Source organism: Hyperoodon ampullatus (genome assembly GCF_949752795.1).
Source record: "Hyperoodon ampullatus genome assembly, chromosome: 8".
Taxonomy (NCBI): Eukaryota; Metazoa; Chordata; class Mammalia; order Artiodactyla; family Ziphiidae; genus Hyperoodon; species Hyperoodon ampullatus.
The window spans coordinates 75755466-75783096 of record NC_136921.1 but is presented as its reverse complement, the minus strand read 5'-3'; the positions used below and the strand labels follow the sequence as shown (position 1 = coordinate 75783096).

Below are 27631 nucleotides of genomic sequence, written 5' to 3'. Positions count from 1 at the left end.
AATACTGAAATACTAAGTGGTACAAAGGAACTACAAGAATACTATAAAGCCCAAGCCACTGTCTGTATCTCTGTCATTTAGCAGTTAATATAGCAAAACCATAAATAAACTGTATGCACACCAATGGAATGTTTTCTACCATTTACTTACAATTTTTAAATAAAAAATTTTGTGGGTTAAGACACTACATTGTCATGCTGAGTTCTATTAAAAGCATAAATGTTTCAAATTCAAAGCATCCCTAAAGACCTGTAGAATAGATATTGATACTGGCATCCTTAAATTTTGCGTATCTGCTTTAAGGAAGGCAACACAAAGATAACAGGCAGAAGTTGAACAAATGTTTTAGAAACAATTATATTTCATATAAAATGGGATTTAAAATAAGATTCTTGGCTATAAGGTTTGAAGGCTTCTTTGAGCACCAGTTTAAAAGGAAACATTTGAAACTATAAAGTAAATCAATCATTATGCACTTTATTTCAAGCCGAAGTTTTACATTAAGACCAACAATCTGACTGAATGTGGGCAAACTGTTGATTCACATGTGAGAAATTACATGGTTTCTATTTAGGTTCTGAAAAAGTAGCTTGACAAAATACTTTATTTAACCTGAAACCCGCCTGAAGGCATTTTTAAGTGTATCCTAAGGGTGTTGACAGAGAAAATATACAGTGTTATGGACATATACACAACTCAGGACCACAGTATGGTGAACAGTTAATGTTCATCTCTTCTCTAAAGGTAGTGAAAAATATTAAGTCATCAAATAAATGCTTAGAATTACCAAGAAACAGTTAAAAATGACCAGGATCCAAACAGTTTATATCATATTTATCTATAAAGTGACAATACTAAAAAACACTGAAAACCAGTGTTTTAAACTCTGAATGTGGGATTTAAAAATATTTCATTAACTCGAGACTGCAATAATATTTTTTAACCAAATAGCATCTGACTGGCAATTCTGACATAATTTACAGCTGTAGTATTCCTAAAAGGAATATCTACATACTATGGCCTATCAAATATAATCTGCATTTTGCATATCAATACAAAAATTCACCCATTGTACACTTTATATATTTTAAAAATTAGACTTCATTGCTAAGTGAATTTAGAATTCAAATTAAATTTGGAAACCTAATATAATGAATGCTCTTAACTTTCTCCCCATTCTTTTTTATTTTTAAACACTGGAAGCAAATGATTATGAAAATGAGACCGCAACTTAAGGCATTTTAAAAAGAAAAATAGGTGCCATTTGGCAATTTATTCTAAAAGCATATTTTGTCCCACTTTTTTCACTAACGAGACTAAAACACCCAACCTTTTTTCATAAATATAACTACAGTAATCACAACACAAAAAACGGCTGTCAGCATTGCTTATTTAAAACAAGGGTAACACTTTCCCCACTCATCTAAAAGAAAAATACTTTTAATTACCAGTTTATAAACATCAGATTCACTGGCCATGTTAAAAGGCCCAGCAGAATTTTAATTCAGCAACACTTGAGAATGAACATATATATACATGCATAATATGTGTGTGTATATATATATATTTTTTTCATTCTATATATATATAGACAGTAAATGTATTCAATAGGTATTTCCCCAGAAAATTAATTCATACTTAATTGCCAGTTTTAATAAACACTGTTCACAGATCATCCATTTGTCTCATATGAAGTTAGGCAATATCAAATGTTCTATTATGGTCTCCATCTTCTTCAGAATCATCCTCTGAAGCTGTTGAAAGAAAACAGGATGATCAAGAATGATTTTAAGGGGGATGAGAATGGAAGTGTTAAGTATGAAGCCAGAACAGCAATGACTTGTACGATAAAAACCCCAATGTAGTATATGCCAGGGTTAGGGTGGTCTGACTGTGGGTGAGGTCCGTCTACAACGCTCCCACCCCCACACTTTTTTCTTCTGTTAGTTTTTATTAAAATGAAAATGTTTAAAAATGTGGTTCGAGAACATCTAAAAAGTTTCTGAGATCAATTTGTGTTCATAGTAGCTAATGAGAAATACACTAGAGAAAGAAAGAGTAAACTTAAGTGCTCTCACACACCTGAGTAGAATCTGGCTTATTACCGCTGCATGTTTGATGTATCCGATGAGAATGAAAAAAATGTACATAAATAATAGGTTATGGGTGTTCTTGAAATTTACATCAGAGCTATGTCTATACAATGCCAAGAAAAAGCTCTATTTAGTTAGTCAAAAAAGCTTTATATAGACACAGCCTAAGTTAATATAATTGGATTTAGTAAAAACCTTTTGTTGAGATATTCCTATGCCTCCACGTTGTCAGAAATTTGTCACTCTTGCAACATGTCCGACCTCAATTTATTTTAGAGTCATTAGCGGCTCAAGAGTTTAATATAAAACTTCCATGAACGTCTTTAAGAAGGACACAGTAAGTACAAGACTATGTAACTGTCTGCATGTGAAGGAAAACAGAAGTTCACTAAACATCCTACCAGCATTTCCCCTATTATCAAGGGCAGAAAGGTTAAATGTACACTCTTGTATTTAATACTGGACAATTTAAGGGCAACCAGCAAATGGAATCAACAAGAAAATTTTATGCAACACATATAGATGAAACTTCAATCTCCATATATTTACCTTGCAGAAATTTAAAATCCATTTTAAATAAATATCAAGTATATACTTAGCTCATGAAGAGTAAATCCTATGCTTAACTTTTATGCAGTATCACGGAGAAATGTCAAACTAAAAAATAAAACAGCTTTTCAGAGAATTTCTCATGTTTTCTATTGGATTAACTCTACAGAAGAAAATTCAGTCAGAACCAATTTTCAGAATGTATTAATACTCTAGTACTTAGGAGTTAACTTGTAGCACCCACATCTTTCACTCTCAGTTGAGTCTGGGTATATATTTCAACTTCATCTTTTCCCTCTCATTCACATGTTGGGAGTAGACCCTCCTATATGTTTAGAAAACTAAATTCTAAATGAGAATGTTAGTTGAAAAAAAGCAATCTGGGGAAAATGTACACTGCAACAAATTACTCTCATCACATTTGACAAAGTATCAATTATAATTTACAAAAGACAGAGCTAATCTTTGTATTAGCTAACATGATGGATCTGAACTAAGAAGGTATGAAGGAAAAAAAGATTTACACTAAAGAAGTCCCACTTTATTATACCATTTGATTCCTTTATATACCATTTCCACACATACTAACTAAAATTGTGAAAATGCATTACCTAGTTGTACCTCTAATCCTTTTAAACTTTAAAAAAACCTTACTTCAAAGGATGCTAAGCTTTCTCTAGAGGTAAAAATATTATGCACACTACAGGTTAACAGTCCAAGTATTTTGAAGATGAGTATAGAAGATAATCAATTGGAGAATACATATATAAAAACACTTCAAAGAGTGTACTGGAATCTGATCATGGGATGCCAGTTACTTTGGGTGAAAAAGCACAATAGGTAGGGTAATCCTGGATTCCCAGGAACTGTTCCAGAGCCACCAATATCTGTGCCCACCTGGTATGAAGCACCCTGGAGGTTGTAGGACTTTGAGAAGAGGGTAAGCTGTGCAGATGCCTGTAAAGATTTGGGCATTAAGTGCCTTCACATAGGAGCCCAGGCAGAAGTTCTAAAGCTGGAACGTGATCTTAAGAGATTGGAGCTGCTGGCGGAGCTGGCTGCCTATTAAAGGTCCATGAGGACCTGAACAAGGAGCAAAAAAAAAAAAAAAAAAAAAAACTATGGCTTCTGTTAGGGACTCAGAATTAGGACTCTTTCACCATTATATTCCTAGAACTATATATAAACCCAGGGAACACCTTCTATGACCTAACAAAGCTAAAGAACAAGTAAAATTTCACACACAAAAAAATCTAAAGAAGTGTGTTTTGATTAGTAGTTAAATGTCTTCTTTTAAAAAAGTGTTAACATTAAAAGTGTTAAAATTAAGGTGATTAAATATATTTTTTTATTTTAAATAAAATATCGATGGTTAAAATAACACCCTTCCATACATTAAAATTAATTTAATTTTTTAAAAATAGGCTCTTGAAAAACTAGTGTCAGTTGCCCAACCCATCTTTCCCAAATCAATTATTCTGGTATTATTAAGCCTATAAATGAAGCTCTAATTTGGTAGAAAGAGTATATATATATATATGTAGGTTTTGCTCTGTGGGTTTAATTTGCAAAAGTAAATTCAACAAGTCTGGGGAGGGGAAATTCCACCTACTTTCGAGATCTTCCATATGTGCCTGAAGAGTTCTTGCAAGGTTAATAAACTAGAAACAATGCAGAAAGAAATACAGTAGTTTAAATGTAGCAAATGGATCTAAAGAGAGAATCAGTATAAGAGATTCATTTCTACTTAAAAGTCAAACATAATTTTAAGCCTTTAAATAGGGGGTCTTTCTCCCCCCACATCAAAACTTACAAGCTTAAGGATATGATTTTTTTAATGTCTTATATAATCATTACTACCTATGTAAAAATCATATATTAATCATGTAGAAATTGGGAGCAGATATAATATAATATTCTATGAATACCGCTGTCTTCTTGCATTGATATAATACTTTCAAAAACTATGGAGAAAAAAAAAATTAAACCTCTGCATTTTGGACCCAAGTGAATTTTAGTGGTCAGTTAAAATGATAAATCAGTATTTTCCTGCCTAGAAGTATTACATTTGACTCTGTACTTTTAAAAAAATCATAAAAGTGACTTCCACTTTATTATTAACTTGTGTATACCTTTTACAAAGGCATGAATTCAACACATCTTATTATATACTTTATATGGTTCATTCACTCTGAAGAGATAAGTTGCCTGTTTAGAAATCAAGAGCTCTTTGCTCAAATTCTGAAAGCTCTTGATAGTTCGTTCTCTTTTCTCCGAATGATAATAATCTGTCAACTGGCTCACAGGAATAATGTTTACATGATTACAGAAAAATGTTCTACCCATATACACTGAATTGGCTATTTGATAATTTTCAAAATATAATGGAAACATTATACCTCACCATAAACTCTACTAAATTTTCATCACCAAGAGAACATCTATATAAAAAATAGTTTGAAGGATGTGTTTATGAACACATTTCAAGATATTAGGTGTTCAGAATGCTACTGTAATGAGATATAGACTCAAGTCCCTGCTACATAAAATGGGCAAGACAGTAGAGTATAAATTTCCATAACAGTAGCATTTAATTAAAAATACCTAACAAACAGCTAGCTTAAGTGTTAAATTAAGGCAATAGTGTATAGACTAAATACCAAATAGTCCAGATCTTAAGTAGTTTGAAATATGGAGCCTTAAAAACTACTACACTGGTAATCTTTTACAAGAGAGTAACAAATATATCGAAGTTAATTTCCCATACTCTTTCAGTTTTTGGAGTTCAATTTCAGGTTTCTAAGTTAAAATACTGAATCTTGTTTTTGTTTTTTAATTAAAAAGAGCATTTTCCTTAGTACTTCCAATTCTGTCCCTGTTTTTCACTGAAATATATTCCAATCACCTTCAAGAGCTAGAAAATTACTTCTTTTTCTAAAACAGCTTTATGAGAAAATCAGGCTGCTTGATACAGAGGTAAGGCAGACAGCAATTTCTATTAAATCTACAGTACCTTTAATTTTAAGAAAGATTTTAATGTAAGAACTCCCCAAAGGAAATAGACTGTGAACATATAAAACAATCTGCTTTCCAAAGCAAAGACCTGTTGCATCACATCCTCCCTTTTCCCCTGCTCCAAGGTTACTTACTCGGACACGTGTGCTTGGTTCATTCGTATTTCCCATCATATCAGAAAAGCTTTGTTCGCACAAGTGCAATAACACAACTAGGTAGAGACCAGAGCTGATAAACTCATACTCAGCCTTCAAAAGGGAAGCAAACGAGAAAAGGAAGAATATGGAGAATGAAAAATTAATAGACAACAGACTGACATCCAAAGTATACTGAGAAACTAGAGGAAATGTATTCATATCCAGTCTTAGTAAGAGATACAGCATCATCTATTAAACCAAGAAATAAAAAGTTACCCTCCATAATTTCACTAATGCTGTAAGGTGTACAAATAGGTGTGTGAATATCCTCTTTATTTTCATACAGTCTTCTTTTATGTAATTTATATAAAAGTGGGACTTTTAACTCATTTGATGGTAGAATGAATGCTCTGGTTCTATCAAGTTATAATGCGCCTAACAGGTTTTATTAATACAAATGGCTATAAATGTTTACTTAAAATTATCATTTCATCTATAGCTAAATCAATAAATTACACAATTAAAACCTAGTCAAATGGGTCAAGTGTTTATTACATAATATAATTAAGGCAACAGCAAATATAAAAATGAACTAATAAAGGTAACAGAGTAACTGTTCTTCGTATCATTCACATAGAAATTTATAGTGGGTAAAAACTGTCCTTTGGTTCAAAATTGTTGTTCTGAAGCTAAGAATACAAGTCATGAATATAGTGTTATTAAAAATCTAATCTATCCTGTAATTTTTATCCAGTGAACTACCTGTAAGTTGTACCATTTTGGGCAATTAACTCATATGAAGTTAGGAACTATACGTTCTTAGTAACAACTTCAGCAAGTAATTGGTTATCAGATTCCACAGAGCATTCAAGAAATTTGAAATTGACTTATTAAAACTCTTTAAATCTTCACTTACTTTTCTTATTTTTAACTTAAAAGGAAATAAATTTATGTCCTCAAAATTTTTTTTTAATTTTAATGCTTATCACCTTGAAAAAATTGAAGCCACTGGACAATGAGGAAATAAACTGCATTAAACTAATCATTTCAAATGACAGTAGTTCTTGGGGCCCCCAGAACCCAAGATTCACACAGAACAAAGAAGTTAAAGCCAGGAAGCTTAATCAAGACTGTCATTGCTTTTACAATGACTCCACCTAATATTTCCTCACACTTAAATTTAAGATTGTGGGGTCATTAAATCCTTGGAGAACCATGAAAACATTCCTGGTTGAATTGAAATGCCAAAGAACCACCTTTAAGAGACATGATGGAGCACCTAGAGAAGGAAGAATGGCAGAAGAAAACCATCCTTTGAAACCTACTCTCATTTTGAGAAGATGAAAAAAAATGTTTTTCTTTCCATCGTTCTATTTTTACACACTCTTTCCCCTGTTCTTTAAAATACCAATGCTCAGCTGTCTAGAGAGACTCCTTAGGGATTTAAGACAATTCCTTGATGAAAACACTACTCTCTTTGGACAAGTGGCTCATTAAAGAATAAAGTAATAATTAGTATGAATAGCATCTATGCTACATCAATTGCCTTAATGGTTTATTAATTAAATCAGTGATTCTTAACCTGGATCTAAGTAATCAGCTTCAAAGGACCTGGGAATCCCTTAAATCATATACAAATATTGTGTCTTTGTATATTTTGTTAGGAGTGTGATTTTAATCAGATTTTCAAAGGGTATTCATTATTCCCACATTTTAAAAGTAAAAGGTGTCCATAAAAGATCATGTTGCTTGATTCCATTTATATGAAATATCCATAATGGATAAATCCAGAGAGACAGAAGGCAGTTGGAGGTTGCCGAAGGAAGGGGGGGACAGGGAGCAACTGGTTAACGGGTACAGGATTTTCTTTAGGAGAGATGAAAGTGTCTTGGAAGTAGATGGCGGTGGTGGTTGCACAACATCGCAAATATACCGAATTGTTCACTTTAAAATGATTTTTATGTTTATGTGAACTTTACCTCTATCAAAAAAAGGGGGGTGTCCACTACTCCTTAAAGTGTTTTTCAAGCATTCATGCATTCTCCCACCATCATATCTCTTTTTATAACAATTATGCTAAGCACATTTGGAGAGTACGGCTCTTGAGTCATCCTTGTAATCTCCTTTAACATCTTTTTTCCCCAGAATTTTCCTTTAGGAGGAAGAAGAGGGGGAAAATATTGAACTCTTCATTCTACCTATCTAAGCATCTCAAAAAATTTTTTTAATTTAAAACTTCAAGAAACAAAAATTAGTGACCATTAGGAGGAAAACAGTTATCAATAATACCCCAAAATCTGAGAAATGAGAAGAAAATATTTGAAATAAAATTTAATAAGATCAGATTATTCATTATATGAATAGACTATAATGATACAAATACTAAAAGAAAACTTATAAACAATGTGAACTTGGAATAAAAGATTTCATAAGTAAGTTGTTCAACATAAAGTTGGAGGTAGGAATGAGGAGAGTGGAAGGAACCAGGATAGTAGAAGAACATGGGGGCAGATAGGCACATAAAAAGCTATTCCTAACATAAAAAAAAAGGAAGGAAGGGAGGGAGGGACGGAGGGAGGGATGGAGGGAGGAAGAAAAGAAGGAAGGAAGAGGATGAAGATCCAGGGCTTGGTGTTTCAATCATGTTCTAGGACTAAGAGGTATTCACAACTGAGACAGCTCTTAGCATGCCTATTTGGAGACCACTTAATAAGCCTTTATTTTCACTTTTATTTAGGAACCATATAATAAATTTTACCCTAATAATTTAAAACCTGTGACTTGCTTTTTTGCCTTTCACTTTTATAGGAAAGTAAAGAAAAATTATAAAATCATACCTAATGCAGTAAATGAAAATTGTTATTATTATTTTAATGCAGGTTTTCTGACCATGATTTAATCTTTTCTTCAAGAGTTGTCCTTTAAGCACAGAACAGACACTTACCAAGGTAAATTAGGCAAAATATACTAACTTGTTCATTTGCATGAGCTCTATGTAGTTCATGAATATCAAAATCCTCCAGGTTAAGCTGCAACTTCTCTTTACAGAGTTCACAGGTGGTTACAGCCTCTAGCGAAGAACCTGGTAAAAAATTACAAGTAAAGCTTAATTTTGCAGGGTCTCCACAAAACATTTTTCCTTGTAGGTTTAAGCTTAGAATACAGAAAACTGAAAGGAAGGCGGGGAGGAAGAGATAGCAGGGAGACTGTGCTACGACCATAAACCAGTAATGTCTCCTAAAATAATCAGTAACACCTGATGTGCATGTCAAGTCCTACTCTGTGGTACCTAAGCCTCCACCCATTATTTGTGGTTTCCACCGCCCCCTAGATGCTCATACATTTTGATATGGGAAGCTGACAATGGAATATTATCTGTACTTCCTACTTCCTTAAGTACTCTGGCAAGATGCCAAGAAAACATGGTATCTAAAACAACTAGTTACATATACTCAGGCTAGTATCTTTAATGTGACAACATATACTAAGACCTTCTGTGGTCTAAGAAATGTGTCTTCCCTGCAGGACAGAAGGCAAAAAAAGGGATCCACCTTTGTTCAGATAAAAACAGCTCCCCTCCGCCATGAAAAGAATGAAGTCCTTATACATGCTACCACTAAGTAAAATAAGGCACAAATAAGATACAAAAAGAACAAATGTTGTATGATTCCACTTGTAAGAAATATGTAGAATAAGCAAATTCACAGAGAAAGTAGATCAGAAGTTACCAGGGGCTGGGGAGGAGGGGGAGAAGGGTGTTAGTGCTTAATGGGTATAACATTTCTGTTTAGGATGACTTAAAAGTTTTGTAAATAAATAGTGTTGATGGTCACAAAACATTTGGAATCTACTTCATGTCACTGAATTATATAGTTAATAATGGTTAAAAGGGTAAATTTCATGCTATATCAATATATATTTTACCACAATTAAATAAAATTCCGCCTGCCCTATAGGCACTCAACATTTGGTTAACTCCTAAGCTTCTGGCTCCAATTAAGTAGGTCTTGTCTAATTAAATATATAGCCATTTCCCCCCCTTGTGTTTACTTTTAGACAGGGTTTTAAAATGAAAAAATGTACTAAAAATTAGAGCAAGTCATGTGCATAAACAAGATAAAGATTTAGATTCAATTTACCTAACATTTACTGAGTGCTTGTTATGTGCCAAAATAGATTAGAAGTTCTGGAGATTCTAGGATAAGTCCATAGTATTATGACCTGATGGAGAATATAAAGAATGTGAAACTTTAGAAGGCTTTCTCTTATCAGACATTTATTTTCTGATTCAGAAGCAGGAAAAATGTGATGGTCATAAAATATGGACACTGGATATCATTAAAACAAAGTCTTACAAAGCGAAAGAGAGGCATGAACATATATACACTACCAAAGGTAAGGTAGATAGCTAGTGGGAAGCAGCCGCATAGCACAGGGAGATCAGCTCAGTACTTTGTGACCGCCTGGAGGGGTGGGATAGAGAGGGTGGGAGGGAGGGAGACGCAAGAGGGAAGAGATATGGGAACATATGTATATGTATAACTGATTCACTTTGTTATAAAGCGGAAACTAACACACCATTGTTAAGCAATTATACTCGAATAAAAATGTAAAAAATAAAAATTAAAAAAAAGACAGCTTCAGTTTTAACCAAAAAAAAAAAAAAAAACACAAAGTCTATCACATCTTAGGGTTTCATTTTTCTCTTCCATGGAACAAGTTGTTCAAAAAGGCCATTCGCAGGTGGGAGGAACCCATTTATCCCTACAATCTTTAATCCAGGACTCTGTCCTTTACACCCCACCTCAATCAGTAGGCCCTGACTGCATCTGCCTAAACTAGCTCCTCTTCGTTCAAATATAAATGTCCTCACCTCAACAAGGCATTCCTTTAACACGTAATCCCACCAGGAGAGCAACTGCCTTGTCTGTCTTGTTCTCTATATCCCACATCTAGAACAATGCCTGGCTCCATAACAGGCACTTAATAAACAATGACTCCCTACAGTAATCTTATTGCTGCATAACAACATTAGAGACAATAAATCTTTCTCAAGGACACATTGTTGGTAAACAGGAAGAATATTTCTTTGATTCAAAAAGATATTGCATGATGTAAGGGTTACCAACAATAACAAATTACAGTCGCACTATACATGTACGGGAGTAGATTATTCAGTAAACGAAATATAAAAAACACTACTATACGTTAAATTTATGAAGCAAGACTAATGCTCTTCAATGTTTTTGCTTCAAAAAATGATTGATGCTTTTGATAAGAGTATAAATTTGACAATCAATAAATTATAACCATATTTGTTAATTAAAATGCATACATACGTGCATCTCTTGGAAAAACTGTGAAAACAAAATACACAAAAGGGTAAATCTTACCAGAGTTAATTTTGGCCTGTAACCATTTTTTCATACACTCTTGGTGGACATACTGCAAACTTCCTGTGCACTTGCATGGCTCTATCAGCAAGTTAGAGGATGATGCAGCTGCCATCTGACAAATTCTACATAAATCACCTTCTTCTTCTTCAGAGTCCTCTAAAAGGAGGCTGGAAAAGAAGGTACATTTCCTAAACAGAGCTAACAAAACCATCCTGGTTGGTCATTTCCAGTCATACATAATCCCAAACAATATCATGGTCTCTCTGGGTAGAAAAAAGGCAAACAACAATAATAGTAAACAGGAACTTCTAAGAAAAACTGTATCAATAAGAATAAAAATTATAATAAATATTTTAAAGGTAAATGAGGTAGGCTATCCTATTACTTATCTTCAAATGGTTTAAGTAATTTTGTCTTTGGTACCACAGTTTATTTTTTTATTTATTTTTTATACATCAGGTTCTTATTAGTTAATCTATTTTATAAATATTAGTGTATATATGTCAATCCCAGTTTCCCAATTCATCCCACTGCCACCACACCCCACCCCTGCTACCACAGTTTAAATTGCATATTTTTCAAAATCAATTTGTAAGTTTCACTAAGATTTTAATTTCTGCAGTACCACAGACTACTTCAATTCCAACAGTATAAAGATAATGTACTTATATACCCATCACTTTTGTCCCTGAAAAACTTTTTTTTTTTTAAAAATATTTATTTGGCTGCACCGGGTCTTAGTTGCGGCACGAGGGGTCTTCGTTGCGGCATGCGGGATCTTTTAGTTGTGACATGTGGGCTCTTAGTTGCAGCACGCGGGATCTTTTAGTTGCAGCATGTGGACTATTAGTTGCAGTATGCGGGCTCTTAGTTGCAGCATGCGGGATCTTTTAGTTGTGGCATGTGGGATCTAGTTCCCCAAGTGGGATCGAACCTGGGCCCCCTGCATAGGGAGCATGGAGTCTTAACTACTGGACCACCAGGGAAGTCCCTGTCCCCCCAAAACTTTTAAGACAAGTTTGATGAATTAAACAAATATTGACTTGTGATTTTTCAATTTACATGTTAGCAGAGCCACATATGTTTAAACTGGTAAGCTTTTTGTATTAAATCATAATAAAAAAAACAAAAGAAGAGATTTAAAAATTTTTCATTTTCCCCACCCCAGCGATGTTATTAAATCATCCTGATTTCTACAAGGGTAGGCTTTTAAAGTGTGGAGCAGTTTCCATTAACCTATGTCCTCTATTTCACAGGCCAACATGTACTGCTTAATTTAAATGCAGGATGATCACTGTAAGACAAGTAGTTTTTTAAATTAAAATCCCTATTGCCTTAGTCCACTGCTGACATGAAAAAGGTACTCAGTAAATTGATGATACAGAATGCTAAACTGTTATTGAAATATAACCTGGATTATATGGGTTCCAAATGAGTTTAGCAAAAGATGTGTGGAAAGAGGAACAGGCGTACTTTTAGGTGACTTTCATGCCTAGGATTAACCAGAGATACAACCTCAAGCATTAACGTTTATGTTTTACCTTTAGATATAACTTTCTTTGGTTGATAGTTTTTACTCTGGGAGACTCAATTTTTTTACACTTTTATTCATTTAATTGTAAAGTATCTTATAATCCTCATTTTTAAGCAAAATATGTAATAAAGGAACACACACACATATAAACTCTGTCAAAATAACCAATAACCAACAAATGCTGCTTTTTAAACTATCTTACCAGACAGGGTGGTGATAGTTTAATTAGTTTCTCTTTGGAAATCACTAAATTAATTTTTTGCCCTACTTACACCACTGCACTCAAATTAATCTAACTTTGAGCACAAGAAATATAATAGTTACTACATTACTCAGTAGATAGCTTGCAATTAGAGGGAGCTCCTGTAATAACATTAAAGCTAACACTACCAGGGCAGAGTAAATCTTTCTACAAGAAAGGAAAAAGAGCAAATTTTAAAAGAACAGAACAGTCACACGGTAACAATTTGTCCTATATAAGGAAAAGTGGGAAGATATTAGTCAATGTTCAATATCTCAGAAAGCATGCGAAGCTCCCTTTATTCCCCAGAGCAAGATTTGAATGTATTTCCTCTTAAAGACCAAAAGACCCTAAAATGATAGTAACAACTATGCTCCCCCAAAATTCCATTACATGGAGCCTTTATGAACAAGAAAAAAAAAAACACCCAACGACCTTAGCTTTACATACGTCTTTTCTTCTTACAAGTATATTTTACACGTACTATCCTATCCCATTTTATCATAAAACTAATTTTAATAGATGGAAAAACTAAGTAACTACACTTACATGACAAAATAAGTTGGAGTAAAAAAATCTCAGATCTTTCATCTTTTTTTTTTTTTTTTTTTTTTTTTGCAGTACACGGGCCTCTCACTGTTGTGGCCTCTCCCGTTGCGGAGCATAGGCTCCGGACGCGCAGGCTCAGCAGCCATGGCTCACGGGCCCAGCCGCTCCGCGGCATGTGGGATCTTCCTGGACCGGGGCACGAACCCGTGTCCCCTGCATTGGCAGGCGGACTCTCAACCACTGCGCCACCAGGGAAGCCCTTTCCCAAAGATTTTTAAGCAACTAAACTCTACAAAAGATTTCACATGAATAAAAAGATTCTAAGTCCTGAATTTAAACTGATAGTCACAATATATAAAGAATATTCAGTATATATTTAGACTTCAAAAACTAAATTTAAAAATTTGTGGAAACGATTTTATCTCATTCTAAAAAAGATTTGAAGTGAGAAATACAAATAAATGGTAAATAAATGATCTTATTTTTTTGTTATTTATTTATTTTGCCACACTGGGTCTTAGTTGTGGCACGTGGGATCTTTAGTTGCGGCATGCAAACTCTTAGCTGTGGCATGTGGGATCTAGTCCCCTGACCAGGGATCAAACCCAGGCCCCCTGCATTGGGAGCGCAGAGTCTTGGCAACTGGACCACCAGGCAAGTCCCAATAAATGATATTATTAAAGGCTGAAACATTGTCTTGATAATCCACAACGACTTGGGCCGCTTTACCGATCCCATTTAGCACTAGTCTACCGAGAAACAGGGTAAGAGATTAAGATTTTGTATATGTAAGATTTGTATATTTGTATATTAAGATTTTGTATATTTTATATATACATATATCTATATGTATCTGTAGCCAAAGCTGGTTAAAAATAACCTTTAGATTATTTCCCAATGCAATCTACACCCCCAGTGCCCACCTCCAGTATTAATTCTCATCCATTTTACCTCTGAGCAAGACTCTAACATTTTACTGGATGTAAATTTTAAGGCAAGAAATTTCAGACATCACTCTTATGAGAAACCATTTTAGAAACAAACAGTTCTTTCTCTCATCTGTTCTTCACAGGCTTAAGACAGGTATTCAAACTTACCTCTCTTTTATTTTTTGCAGTCTTTCTGGGTCTCTTGAGGGTACACTTTTAGTTTTATCATTTTTTCCATCAGATGAACTCCAACCTGAAGGAATAATATCTACAGTGATCATGACATTGTCGGTCAAATTACTTCCAAGTGCCGGGGGCACTGCAAATCGGAATAAGGAACCAGGAAGGATCCCTGTTATTCCTGTACTTCGTCCACTGTGAGCCGAATCCGATATGGAGCCACCCGCAGCAGCACTGCTTGGTACTGCAGATGCTTGTGGTCTGCTGGCAGTAGCTCCAAGGGGATCACTCTGTGCTTCAAGGTGAACCACTTCATTTGATTCTCTTCTAAAAATATGATGAGATCTAGATGGTATACCAGAGGTAGATACCCTTGAAGATTCATCTCGTCCCTCTCGCCTCCTCCTAGAGAACAAAGGTGTGCATCTATTTCTAAGTGAGGAAGATAACCATGGTCCTGTATTTCTACCTTCAGATTCTTGGTTAAAATTTTGGGAATCTGGCTCAGAGCTATGATTTTGGCTAAGAGATGACAAACCCCATCTTCGCCGAAGAAATCGAAATCCCTGAGAAGCTTCGGATGCCCTATTATCAGGACCATCAGAAGCTGATGCTGCATTACGAGACTGTGAAGCTGTCAAGATTCTTGGAGAAATGTAGGAATTCTCAGAACTCAATGATCTTGTATTCAAGGAATCCTGACTAGACCTTCGTGAAAAAAAAGTAGATGACATACTAGAAGCTATACGTGACAGCAATCTCCTTGTTGTACGTCTACCTTCATTGTCAGAAGATTCTTGAAATGATCTTTGAGATGAGCCAACCCTATTTGAACTGCCTATAGTTGATGTTTCACCTCTATTTGAAATATAAGAAAATCCAGGCTGTATACTGCTTTGGGGAGATTCTAATTCTCTTGGAGAAAAATTTGATCTTAAAGAATTTCTACCAGAGTCCCTAGAACATGGTATGGTCTGATGTTCAGAAGGCATTTGGTGATTTGTAGATGATGTATTCAATTGTAAAGTGCTCAATGAGTTCTCTTTTGGTCTTGCTCCTTGTGAATATGAAGAAGGAACTCTGTCTTGAACATCTATTTTTGAAAGAAAGGAAAGGTAGTCAATTACATGAAAAATTTGTGCATTATTAAGGTTGTGTCTATTAACCACTAATCACTGCAAAAATTAAACACTGGATTCAAACTGAATACTGGCATATTATAACTACACAGCTTAACTATTATTACAGAAAAAATAAACATTTATCTATCTTTCTATACCTTTGGTAAAATCCAATACTGCTGTATAAAGTCAGCATTACAAATTTTTTAAAAAAGAAATGTATTATAGCTTATGAGAGGCAAACATCAATCTACCAACTTGACGAAGGCAAAACAGTTGAATTTATTAATCAGAAATTGATATGGTAGAAGAATATCTAACATCTAAATGGATACGGGATTTTAAATGGGCAAACAAATTCAAGGTAAATGACTCATAACAAGTAAAAGCAAAATAATAATAGAGTGTTTTGGAGATTTTTCTTACTCTGGAACAAGAACAAAAGTTAGTTCATATAAATACTATCACCCTTGTAATTTTATAGCAAACCATGCTAACAGTTCAAAATTTCTCCAATGTTTTATCTTTTCTTTCAAGTTAACAGCAGTGACTCTTATGCCCGGTTACTCATCAGACATAACTATGCTTTATTTATTTTTTTTCCCAATACTGAGTCAGAAGAGAGCCCTGGCACCTGCGATTTTAATAATACACTACTGATGGTTCTAATCATCAAATGGAAAGAGAAATACCACAGCATTCCTCCATAAAGAATATTCATCCATACATCTAGTTTAACAGCTAGATTGCTACTGTGCTAATACATGGTGTCTCATGGAAAGACTAACTGTTAGGGACTAAATCAATTCTATTCTGTACATTTTTACCCCCAAAACCGAGAAGCTACCGACACTGTCTACTAAAGTTCCTCCACCCAAAGCCAAGCAAACGAACAGATGCTTTCATTTGTCTTAAATAAAGCAATGGCTTGCCCCAATAGGATTATTTAAAATAATCTAGTTAAACCTTTAAATAGAACTGTGTTTTCTTCTCTGTAAATCAAATTCTACTTCTGTCTGTTATATTTGTCAACTTCAATTAGTACCTTTTATCTTCAGTTATTTAGTATTATTGTTTTATGGCATTTATTTTTTTTAAGGTGGCTCTGTCGCACAATGGACAGTGCATTGGACTCCTATTTTTTAAAAGTTTTGGCTTATGTACACTGACAGAAACAGTGTGGGTCTTTATTTCAACTAAATGAAAATAAAGACAAATTCATGTTAAACTAAAGTAATTCTAAGTTATGTCTTAAGATGATGATTTCAAGTTTTAGTTAATTCACAAGGCAAATTATATTGTAGTATACAAGAATTATCAAGTATATGTAAAACATACATTCTTAAGAGTGAAAAAATTATAGGCAGACAGAATCTGGATACTCATGTATATCTAAATATTTTATATTGTTTACATTTTTAAAAGTAAAACGACAAATAAGGTTAAAAACATATCAAGCTATCCTGTATTCTAAATCTTCATAATATTCACTTCATTTATTCCTTTGTACTGTGATTTTAACGATACAAAGACAAAAATGTAACAATATTAGATAAATTATGCATAACAATATAGTTTATACATACATGATGAAGTTGTGAAATCACCACTTCGGTGACTATAATCCATAAGATTACTAATGGAGGAATCTGCTCTCCTCTCTCTCATTAAGTCAGTTCCAAATGATCCAAGTACCACTGATGAAGATCTGGGAACTTGACTATGCCTCCAAGAAGAATCTTAAAATAATTGAAGAAGTCTTAGTTCAGAGAAAGCTTTCAAGGTTTCTGATGACAACAGATCTTCAGTATTACACAGAGAGGTAATTATGGTTTATTACAGGAATCCCCAGTTACACAGTTGCAATCAAAAGCAAAAACCGAGCAAAACATAAATTATTCACTAGTGAAATAATCACTTATAAAATTATCTCCTACTCAAACACATCCTTCTCTAATACTATAATCTACCCCCATCTAGGACGTCAATGTCTCACTCTCTAGAACATCTGACCGTACAATATATAAACATGATGTAAAATGATTACAGAACAAAAATATAAAGCTTGCCAAAGATGCAGAATTTCATGAAAAGTTGATCAAAGTGATGTTGGAGAACAGCCAAAATCAAAATCAAAGCCATCTTGAAATGAAAGTTATACTGTAGGTTATAATACTATTTTGCCAGAACTATCATTGCTGCCATATTTGGTTCATTCTTATGCTAAGAAGTAATGTATCGTTGTAATTATAATCTAAACTTTGTTAGATACGATTTCATTTAAAAAGAAATTAAAAACTAAGTCTCAAAACTTTCCCCCCTCACCATTTACCTTGAAATTCTGGGTCTTCCTCTCCTAGTCCTAATAGCCTTAATAATTTCCCTTCGTTAAGGGAAACGGCCCAGGGTTAATGCTATGCCTTCACAGACCAGAGGAGAACAAAAGTATCTCTACACAATGGTATTTGTCTACAAAGTTAAGGTCAGTCTGCTCTTACCCATCACACTACTCTTAAAATCCTTCAGATGGGCAGTGTCTTTCCCATGGCAGTCTTGCCTATCGAAATAGAAAGGAATCGCTTACACTAATTCAATTAGTAGTACATATGCATTTCAAGAATTTTATTCTCCAACTGTGTCATCACAAGTTTTATCTTACCTTAAAACTATTTCAGGCATTGGCTAGTGTTTCATTTGAAGAGAAGTATAAGTGAGGAAGTACCTCTCAACAAAAGATCTTTTCAATTTGTGCAACAAATGCGTGCCTGTATCTTAGTATCTGTGAGTACAAGATACTAAGCACGGAGCTTTATGCGTAAGTCTTTCCATACCAGAGTGGTAAAGTGACTTGTCCAATGTCACAGAGTTAGAGGACTAGAACCGTAGCTTTCTAATTCCTTGTATAGAACTCCCACTAGAATACCACCAACAATTTTTTGTTTAACTAAAGAATTTCTACATTTTCTGAAAATATATGTTATATAGCACAATGTTTATTATTTACAAAAAATATGCTAAGGAAACATTTTTAACATGTATCAGTAAATCTGGCCTTCTTAGTAACAATTTAAAAATTTACCTCTTATAATAACCAGCAGAATACATATCACTTTTACTAATTTTATTACCATACGTATCAGCTATTCTAATTAATTAAAATCTGCTAATATCCTGTTTGTGTAAGATATCTGTACCAAATTTAGAACAAAAATCCAAGATGAAGAGTTAATTTCAGTTCTAGCACTAACTTAAGGTAAGATTTTGGAAACTCTGCTCTATTTCTGACCCAGTCTCATGTGCAATCTACTTGCTTATTTTATTAGTACACTACATCTTGGGAAAAGGGCTTTTGTCCAAAATACATATACAGTGATTTATATTTATACAGATTTAATTATTACCTGATACTGCATTTAAACCATGTCCAACACTTCTCCCAGCTGAGGTAGATGTACAGTTTGTACAGGAAAGTTTAGGTCTTTTTGAATCATGATCCCGTTGCTGGTTTTGAGATCTTGAGCGTGCTCCCTGAGTTATCTCAGACTCACTATACCATGTAGACTGAAATGGTAATGCAGATGCTGATGCTGATGTAGACTGTAAGTTAAAAAAAACTTTTTTTTAAAGGAACAATAAAACACTTGCAATTTTAAAATATTAAATTAAATTAAATTAAATTAAATATTACATTTAATCTACAGTGCTCTAATAAATTCCCAAGGACAGGGGCTTCCCTGGTGGCACAGTGGTTGAGAGTCCGCCTGCCGATGCAGGGGACATGGGTTCGTGCCCCGGTCCGGGAAGATCCCACATGCCGCGGAGTGCCTGGGCCCGTGAGCCATGGCTGCTGAGCCTGCGCGTCCGGAGCCTGTGCTCCACAATGGGAGAGGCCACAACAGTGAGAGGCCCGCGTACCGAAAAAAAAAAAAAAAAAAAAAAAAAAAAAATTCCCAAGGACCATTCATTCCTCACAGACACAAATTTTTCTACCATGTAGGTTTTTCATAGTCTTTGTTCCCTTCTACCACTTGTCCCTTTACTTTATACTGTAATTATACTGTAATGGTACTTTGCTAGGTAACCAATCTGATTTAGATTATGTCTTCTATGTAACTGAATATAAACACTAGTCTAGGAAACACTGAAGAGTAAAAACTTTATATGTAATCATTTTGTTTTCCTGGTTTAATATTAACCTTTTGAGGAACCTTGTTTCCTCTTCTTAGAGATAGAACACCAAGAAAGGCGCCAATATAGAAAGTGACTGTGAATACTCCACTATAAAAATAAGATTTTCAACTAATATAAAATGTATCTGGATCTTATGTCCATTCTCAGGAATACAGTAAAACACTATAAATGGTACTAAAAAAAAACTTAATATATGGAATTTCTTCATCAGTGAAGGAAGAAACAGCTAAAACTATATACTGTAAAACTCTAAGCTCAAGGTTTTTTCTTTAAACATATAATTATATGTACAACAACATGAAATAACACAGAAGTTACAATGTACAAATACACACACACACACACACGCACACACACACACACAGAAAGAGACCAAGAAGGACGAATTTGGCGCATAATCTCTGAATTGCTTGAAGACACTTACCACTAACATAAAAGTTATTTCTAGGAAATAACTTTTATTCTAGGAAGTAAAGGAAAAAAGACATTTATAAACCATTTTAACATGTAAGTAGATGGTAAGTAGTTCATTTTATTGAAGAATATTAAAATGAAACAACATTCTTTAAAGTGTTATATTTCTTGACAAAAGAAAAGTTAAAAATGGAATGTTATCATGGGCCATAAATTCAGTCTATGTTAACCTAGTATTATAAACATAAGAGCCCAAATAATGTGTTCCATCAAAGAGTTTTAGAGTACAGATAAACAAATACATAGTTATAAGTAAGTACTGTAATAGGAGATATGTTGAAAGTTTTACAGAAAAGAAAAAATTATGTCTGAGGAAAGCAGGGGAGAATTCATAGTGATAACTATGAACTCCATAGGTGGAGTTCACTGAGTAGGCAAATGAGGAAGGAGATTATAGACAGACAATACAAAAAGATGTCTTAACTATTCTGCCATGGGAATTCTTCTAAGGCATCACTACTTACTTGACCTCCAATTATCTTTTAATTATGAGAAGCATACTGCATGCATTCAGGGAACTGTATTAGTCCATGGTAACTCTACAGAATAAACTGTGCACATACATGGAAAAGCAGAAGATGCAAAGCTGAAAATGTAGGAATGGGCATATCAGGATTTCATTCATCCCTTGCCCATTCAATATTTTGCTAATTAAATGTAGAACTCCTCAGATTAGCACAAACTTGGTCTCACAAGCCTTTCACACCAAGTTGTCCACAGAGCCCCCAATCAATGAACTGGAATAGCACATGAGATAAAATTCATGAGATATTTCAAAATGAAATCATTTTATGTGCCATTGTCAAGGTATCAGGGACTTAATCCTGCAGGCCAGTGGTTCTAAGATCTTTGAATATCAAAGACCAAAATTTAAAAAAAAAGTTAGATTTAAAATTTAGAAAGAACTGCCACTTTTGACAGGTAAGGAAAACGAAAATAGCGAATACCACCTAACCCCATTCCCCAATTTTTTAAAAAGGGCATTTTATATGCTCCTAAAACAAGAACATAACAGAATAAAACAGACTTGAAAGGTGAATAAATTTTACTTGTACAAAATTCCTAACTTGTCCTTATTTTTCTCATTTTGCATGGACTGGACAAATTGTTATTGAATAGCACCTCCACAAGTAAGACTTTAGGAGCTACTGAAGGAGGTTAATACCATCAGATCAACTACTTAGAAAGATCTTTTGAGCATTGTGGAAGGTTAAAAGAGTGGGATGGACAAAAACTGGGCAAATCAGGAAGTCACTGGACTAGCAAGAAATGCTAGTAATTCCCATTACTTTCGTTCCTTGGGACGAAAGTAATGGGAATAGATAGCCATTATAAAAGATAAAAATTCATCAAATTTAGAGACAACGTGAGAAATGAACAAAATGTCTATAAAGCCACTCCACAGTTTTCTGGCACTGGCCACTGGTGAGATAAAGACACACTCACTGTTCGGCAATTTTCATGACTCACAACTCTAAAAGGTAGCCTACATGTCATCCCAGAGACAAAAATACTCAGTATAGGAGAGGAGAAATAAAGTCTGAACAGTTTTTCTGCTGGCTTAAATTCAAAGTCAAACTTTTCCCTGGTTCCTACCAATCCAATTTTGTCCACTGTTCAAATATTCTTAGTCTGAAGCAATTAGCTTTTTTCCCCTCTGAATTCTTTTAACAATTAAATAAAGGATGGGGTTCATTTATATACTACCTTATCTCTTTTGCTATCTAAAACTATTGGTGGCCAAACGAAATCAGGAAGAGTCTGTCTTCGAAGTATCCTTAAGTATACTGCCTTGCAGACACCACATGCTTAAAAAAGTACTTTTGGGGTTGTTTGCACTTCTTAGCTGTTATGAATAATGGTACTATGAACGTCTGTGTTCAAGTTTTGTGTAGACATGTTTCTAATTTTCTTGGGTGTAACTAATGGGTCATATAATACCTCAAAGTTTGACTTTTAGAATAATTAATAAACTGTTTTCCAAAGTGGCTGTACCAGTTTAAAACCCCACAAGCAATTTGAGGGTCCAAATTTCTCCACAACCTTGTCAACTCTTGTTATTGTCTCACTTTTTAATTTTATTTTAGCCATTCTAGTGGGTATGAAGTGGTGTCTCATTATAGTGTACATTTGCATTTCCTAATGGCTGATGTTGAGCATCTATTTATGCGTTCATTGGCCACTTGCACATCTTTGGACAAGTGTCTATTCAGGTCCTTCGCCCATTTTAAACTGGGTTTTTTTTTTACTGTTAGGATGTCAGAGTTTTTTACATAGTCTGGTTACAAGTTCCTTGTCAGACAGCATATCCTTTACAAATATTTTCTCCCATTCTGTAAGTTGTCTTTTCACTCTCTTCATGGTATCACTTGACTCACTAGTTTTTTAATTTGTTAAGTCCAATTAATCTTTTGCATTCATTACCTCCAGACTAAGAACATTCATATGAAAATAAGAAGTGGATAGAATTATTAAATATCCATTCAAGTTCCATGGAGTTCTCTCTCATTTTCACTAAATTTCCAGTCTCTACCCCAAATAAGTAACAGATTTGGCTCCTGTAATAAACAATTTTTATGAGTTACTCTCAAAAGGCTATCTGTGATTAGAAAGGAAAATTGTATGGTATGTGCAGGGGGCTGTCTAGCTCAACCACAGTAGCTGAATACTACTTTGTGTATCTGAGAAATCATATTAAACAGTTTGAAAACTTGATGGAAGGGAAGTTTACAAACATTCTGTGCAGGCATCCAATTTTCATTTTATTTACTTACTTTTTATCTTCATGATACTTATTTAGGTTGCCCTTCCAACAAGAGGTTTTCGGGAAGGACAGTCAATGAAATCATTATTTACTTACCATCAGTATTGTATAAGTCAGTATTTGCATTCAGAAAATAATTACTTCTAAAAAAGGCTAAAAAATATTCCCAATGCAAATGCCCTTAAAACAGTACAGCAAAAAAGAACCTTAATGAGAAAATATTTGTAAATCATATACCTAATTAGGAACTTGTAACTAGAATATATAAAAACTTTTAACTCATAACCTGAATCAAGAGTAAGCTTTCAAAACAGAAAACACCAAGCCCACATGGGTTCACTGGAGAATTCAATCAAACATTTAAGGAGGAAGTTATACTAATTCTCTACAATCTCTTTCAGAGGAAAGCAGCAGAGAAAATACTTCCTAACTCATTCTATGACATGATAAGGCCAGCAGTACCTTAATTCCAAAACCAGAAAAGACATAAGGAAAGAAATCTATAGAGCATTCTCTCTCATGAACACAGCTGCAAAAATCCTGAACAAAATATGAGCAAATCGGGAAGTCCCTGACAGTACAGTGGTTAGAACCTGGTGCTTTCACTGCTGTGGCCTGGGTTTAATCCCTGGTCAGGGTACTAAGATCCTGCAAGCCGTGTAACGCATCAAGAAAAAAAAATTAGCAGGCTTCCCTGGTGGCGCAGTGGTTGGGAGTCCGCCTGCCAACGCAGGGGACACGGGTTCGTGCCCCAGAAATATTCCTATATTCCTAATATTCCTATAACCCGTTAAAGAAAGAAAAAAAAAAAGATTGGAAGCCACTTAAAATAACTGAAAAACATTAAGGAAAACACCAAAATTTATAAAACTGATTAATCTTATTAAGAATCAATAAAACATTTAACATTTTTTTACGTTTGCATTTGTTTAACTTCCACAATGAAAAATCAGACTTTCAGAATAATCTATGACATTAAGAACAAACAGGAAGAAAAAGTCTGAAAATGTTATTTTAAAGTGAATGTCGATAAGTTTTCTAAATATATTCAAGACTTTTAGTCTGGTTTCAGTCTGTGTTCCTCACTAATTAGCTATATGAAAAATTAGACAAAGATCAGTAGACAAAATTTTATTAATATAGGAAAAAACCCCAATTGTGTGCTCTTAACAAGTCACCATCATTTACCCACAACATTTCTGTAGAATGGAAAATATGTGATTCTGCACCTCTGGCAAGCATACTCTTGCCTAGCAACAGAGTAAAACAAATACATTATCAAACAACATTTAAAATAAGTCCAAGTAAACAGTACACATAATGTCAGCAGGCTGGCAGTAGATATGGGCATTTTAGAGAAATTATTTTATTTCATTTGTGTTTCTCTGAGTATTTTATAAAATGCTTATTACTACTCAGAACTTTCAAATGACTTTGTCATACAGTACATTGCATGATATATAAATACATAAACATTACTTAAGACTTAGACATTTTCACTAAAGGAGTCTCTTAGAGTCAGTTACCGAAACATCAGACTTTTGCAAATGTCATGCGATTTAATGAGGTGTTCAGGCGATAATGAGATAAACTTAACATTTGAAAGATGAGCAAAATAAACTGTGTTAAAGCTACAAACCATGCCTCTGAGATTTACACTGTTTTATACTACAAGCATTGTTATAACAATAATAAGCTATTTCAAAAACCAAAGTGTTATTGGTCCTAAGGAAAATTAGCTACATAAAAGGAACTTAAGATTGCTTTATGTAGATTATGAATCAATGCAAACTCATTGCTAACTGTAAAAATAAAACCCCATAATTCATGTAAAAGACAGCCTGTTAATTCAACTGATCCTTCAACGCTTTTAGGTTAGAAGGTTTCCAAGTCTTTGGAAACTATGAACATTTTACTTATGACCACAATCCCTTATTCAAAATTCTTAAGTTCAAAACTTTGAAAAACAATAAGTTTTTGCTAGTGTGGAACAATAAGTCAGTCTGCTGCAGATATATTAATCTTTTGATTACAGGATGCCTCGGATCCAGCTGAGGGTGTTATAAACACACTCTACTACTTTTCTAAAATCCAGAAAATCACATGGCCCCAAGGATTTTGAAAATGAGACTTGTGTATGTACACACATTCCAAATTAAGATGTTACCTGATATTCAGAATCCAGTCTAAACGAAGAGTCCCTTGAGTGATAGGTATCATTTAAACTACTTCCTCTGCTTCCAGACATCATCCTAGCACTTAAAGAGCTAGAGGGTTGAACAGAAATTCTTCTTGGAATCCTTGAAGGTTTAGACTCCATTCTTAATGTTTCCTGTGAAATGCAAATTTTGATTAACTGCCTTTTGGAAAACATGCAAACCTTTGATTCTTAATCCTCTCCTTAATGATCAGCTCAAATCAATAATTAACCATGCAAATTAACCGTATATGGTATGGTAAACTGTGAGATTACCATCACTCTCCTTCTACAGGCAGAGGTCTGAAGACCATCAAAGGTTACCTATTGCCCATAAAATGAAACAAACATGATAAAAGTGGTGATGAGAAACTGAGGTTTGTTGTTTCTAAAGCCTGAGCTCTTTTTCTTATTCAATTTCCTCTCTGTATAAAATCCTAGGGACTTCCCTAGTGGTCCAGTCGGTAAGACTCCACGCTCCCAATGCAGGGGGCCTGCCTCTGATCCCTGGTCGGGGAAGTAGATCCCGCATGCATGCTGCAACTAAGACTCTGCATGCCGCAACTAAGAAGTCCGAGTGCCACAACTAAGACCCGGCACAGCCTAAATAAGTAAATAAATAAAGTAAATAAGTAAACAAAATCCTACACGAATTAGCCCTTGACTCTTGCTATTCCTATTATGAGTGTTCGATACTCATACCACAGCATTAGCTATACTGTAGTATCTGCACATTCCCTAACACAATATGCTCTCACAGGACTTTGTATGTGCCTGCAAAGTCTATACGTTCCCCATTCAATTCCTGGGCATAGTCTTAAAACAAGATCAAGTGTTACTTCCACTTTATACATACTTTTTTTAAGACATCATACTACACGCTGTAATTTGTTTTCCTGCCTCCCCTTCTCAAAAGTGAGAATAATTTCTAAGTTTTCTTCACTAAACATTCCTCAACACATGCCAAGAGTCACCATTAGCTATGCCTTATTTTTTAACTCTCTCTATAAGTGGATTCATACAACATATACTCTTTTATGTCTGGCTTCATTTGCTCAACATTATATTTGTGAGACTAATTCTGCTGTTGCATGCAGTTACTGTAGTAAGTTCACTCTAATTAGTTTATGTAATATTCCACTGTATCAATACACACAATTTGTCTACTCTACTGTGGATGGACACTGGACTGTTTCCAGTTTCACGCTATTACAAGTAAGGCTGCTATAAAAACATTAATTTTATAAATTAAAGAAAAACTTTTAAAGTTTTCTGGGGAAAGGATTTACAATGCAGCCTCTGAACAACAGAGGTACCACCAGTCTTGAGAGTAAAAAGAGAAAGGCAAAAGAAAATAACAGTAAAAAGAAAAGAAATCACAATAATCTCTTCAACTCCTCCCAGTTACCCACTTTCAAGGTCAAAAATTATTCCCTTATTTTTCTGGTAGTGGATTGAAATTAAGGCAAGAACAAAGTAATGTACTTCACTTGCCTGATATACAACCTAGACAGGTATATTTGCTGTATTAAAACCTTCAAATCTAAACATTTAAGTTAAAAATATCTAATTCACTTTCAACTCATTAACTTATCAACTAAGTTTTAGCATCATTCTACCTTAAAAGTTACTACAAAAGAATTTCCTTTTTCAATGTGTGCCTCAAAAACAGGGTGTCGGGCTTCCCTGGTGGCGCAGTGGTTGAGAGTCCGCATGCCGATGCAGGGGACGCGGGTTCGTGCCCCAGTCCGGGAGGATCCCACATGCCGCGGAGCAGCTGGGCCCGTGGGCTGTGGCCGCTGGGCCTGCACATCCGGAGCCTGTGCTCCGCAACGGGAGAGGCCACAACGGTGAGAGGCCCACGTACCACAAAAAAAAACAAAAAAAAACAAAACAGGGTGTCAAGCAGTGACAGAAAAGAGGATGAAGACACAAAAACATCAACAAAACATATGGCCTACACTGCAGTAGGATACACAACAAACATGAAAAAGATATAACACAAGCCTAGTATCAATTAAAATTATTCGACTAAGAGTATCTAGCTAATGAGAAACCAGAGTAAAAGCTACACTCTGGGACATGATTAAATCAAAGATAGCTTATCAGAAAAGGTCTGTTTGAAGTCCCAGTTAAACATGACAAGGTTATCCTTATGCATCTATTTTGGTCCCTCTTTCCAAAACCCCTATAAAATGACCGTCGATGAATTCAAAAGCTTTAACTATGAAAAGAAAAGGAAAAGGGACCATAAAAGGCAA

At 34.5% G+C, this 27631-nt stretch overlaps 1 protein-coding gene across 1 annotated transcript; it reads right to left on the bottom strand.

Annotated features, from left to right (window-relative positions):
* Positions 1-1741: 1741 nt before the first annotated feature.
* MARCHF7 (membrane associated ring-CH-type finger 7) lies at positions 1742-27253 on the bottom strand (the record flags this gene model as incomplete). The annotated part of the gene is made up of 11 exons (XM_079710391.1): positions 26990-27253; positions 25341-25505; positions 19146-19341; positions 17331-17483; positions 14612-15716; positions 11188-11357; positions 8767-8876; positions 5792-5905; positions 4255-4303; positions 3461-3599; positions 1742-1754 (listed from the first exon to the last, which is right to left on the bottom strand). Exons 1-11 carry the CDS (start codon positions 27083-27085, stop codon positions 1742-1744), a joined length of 2310 nt encoding a protein of 769 aa, XP_079566517.1. The 5' UTR covers positions 27086-27253.
* Between the last annotated feature and the right edge of the window lie 378 nt (positions 27254-27631).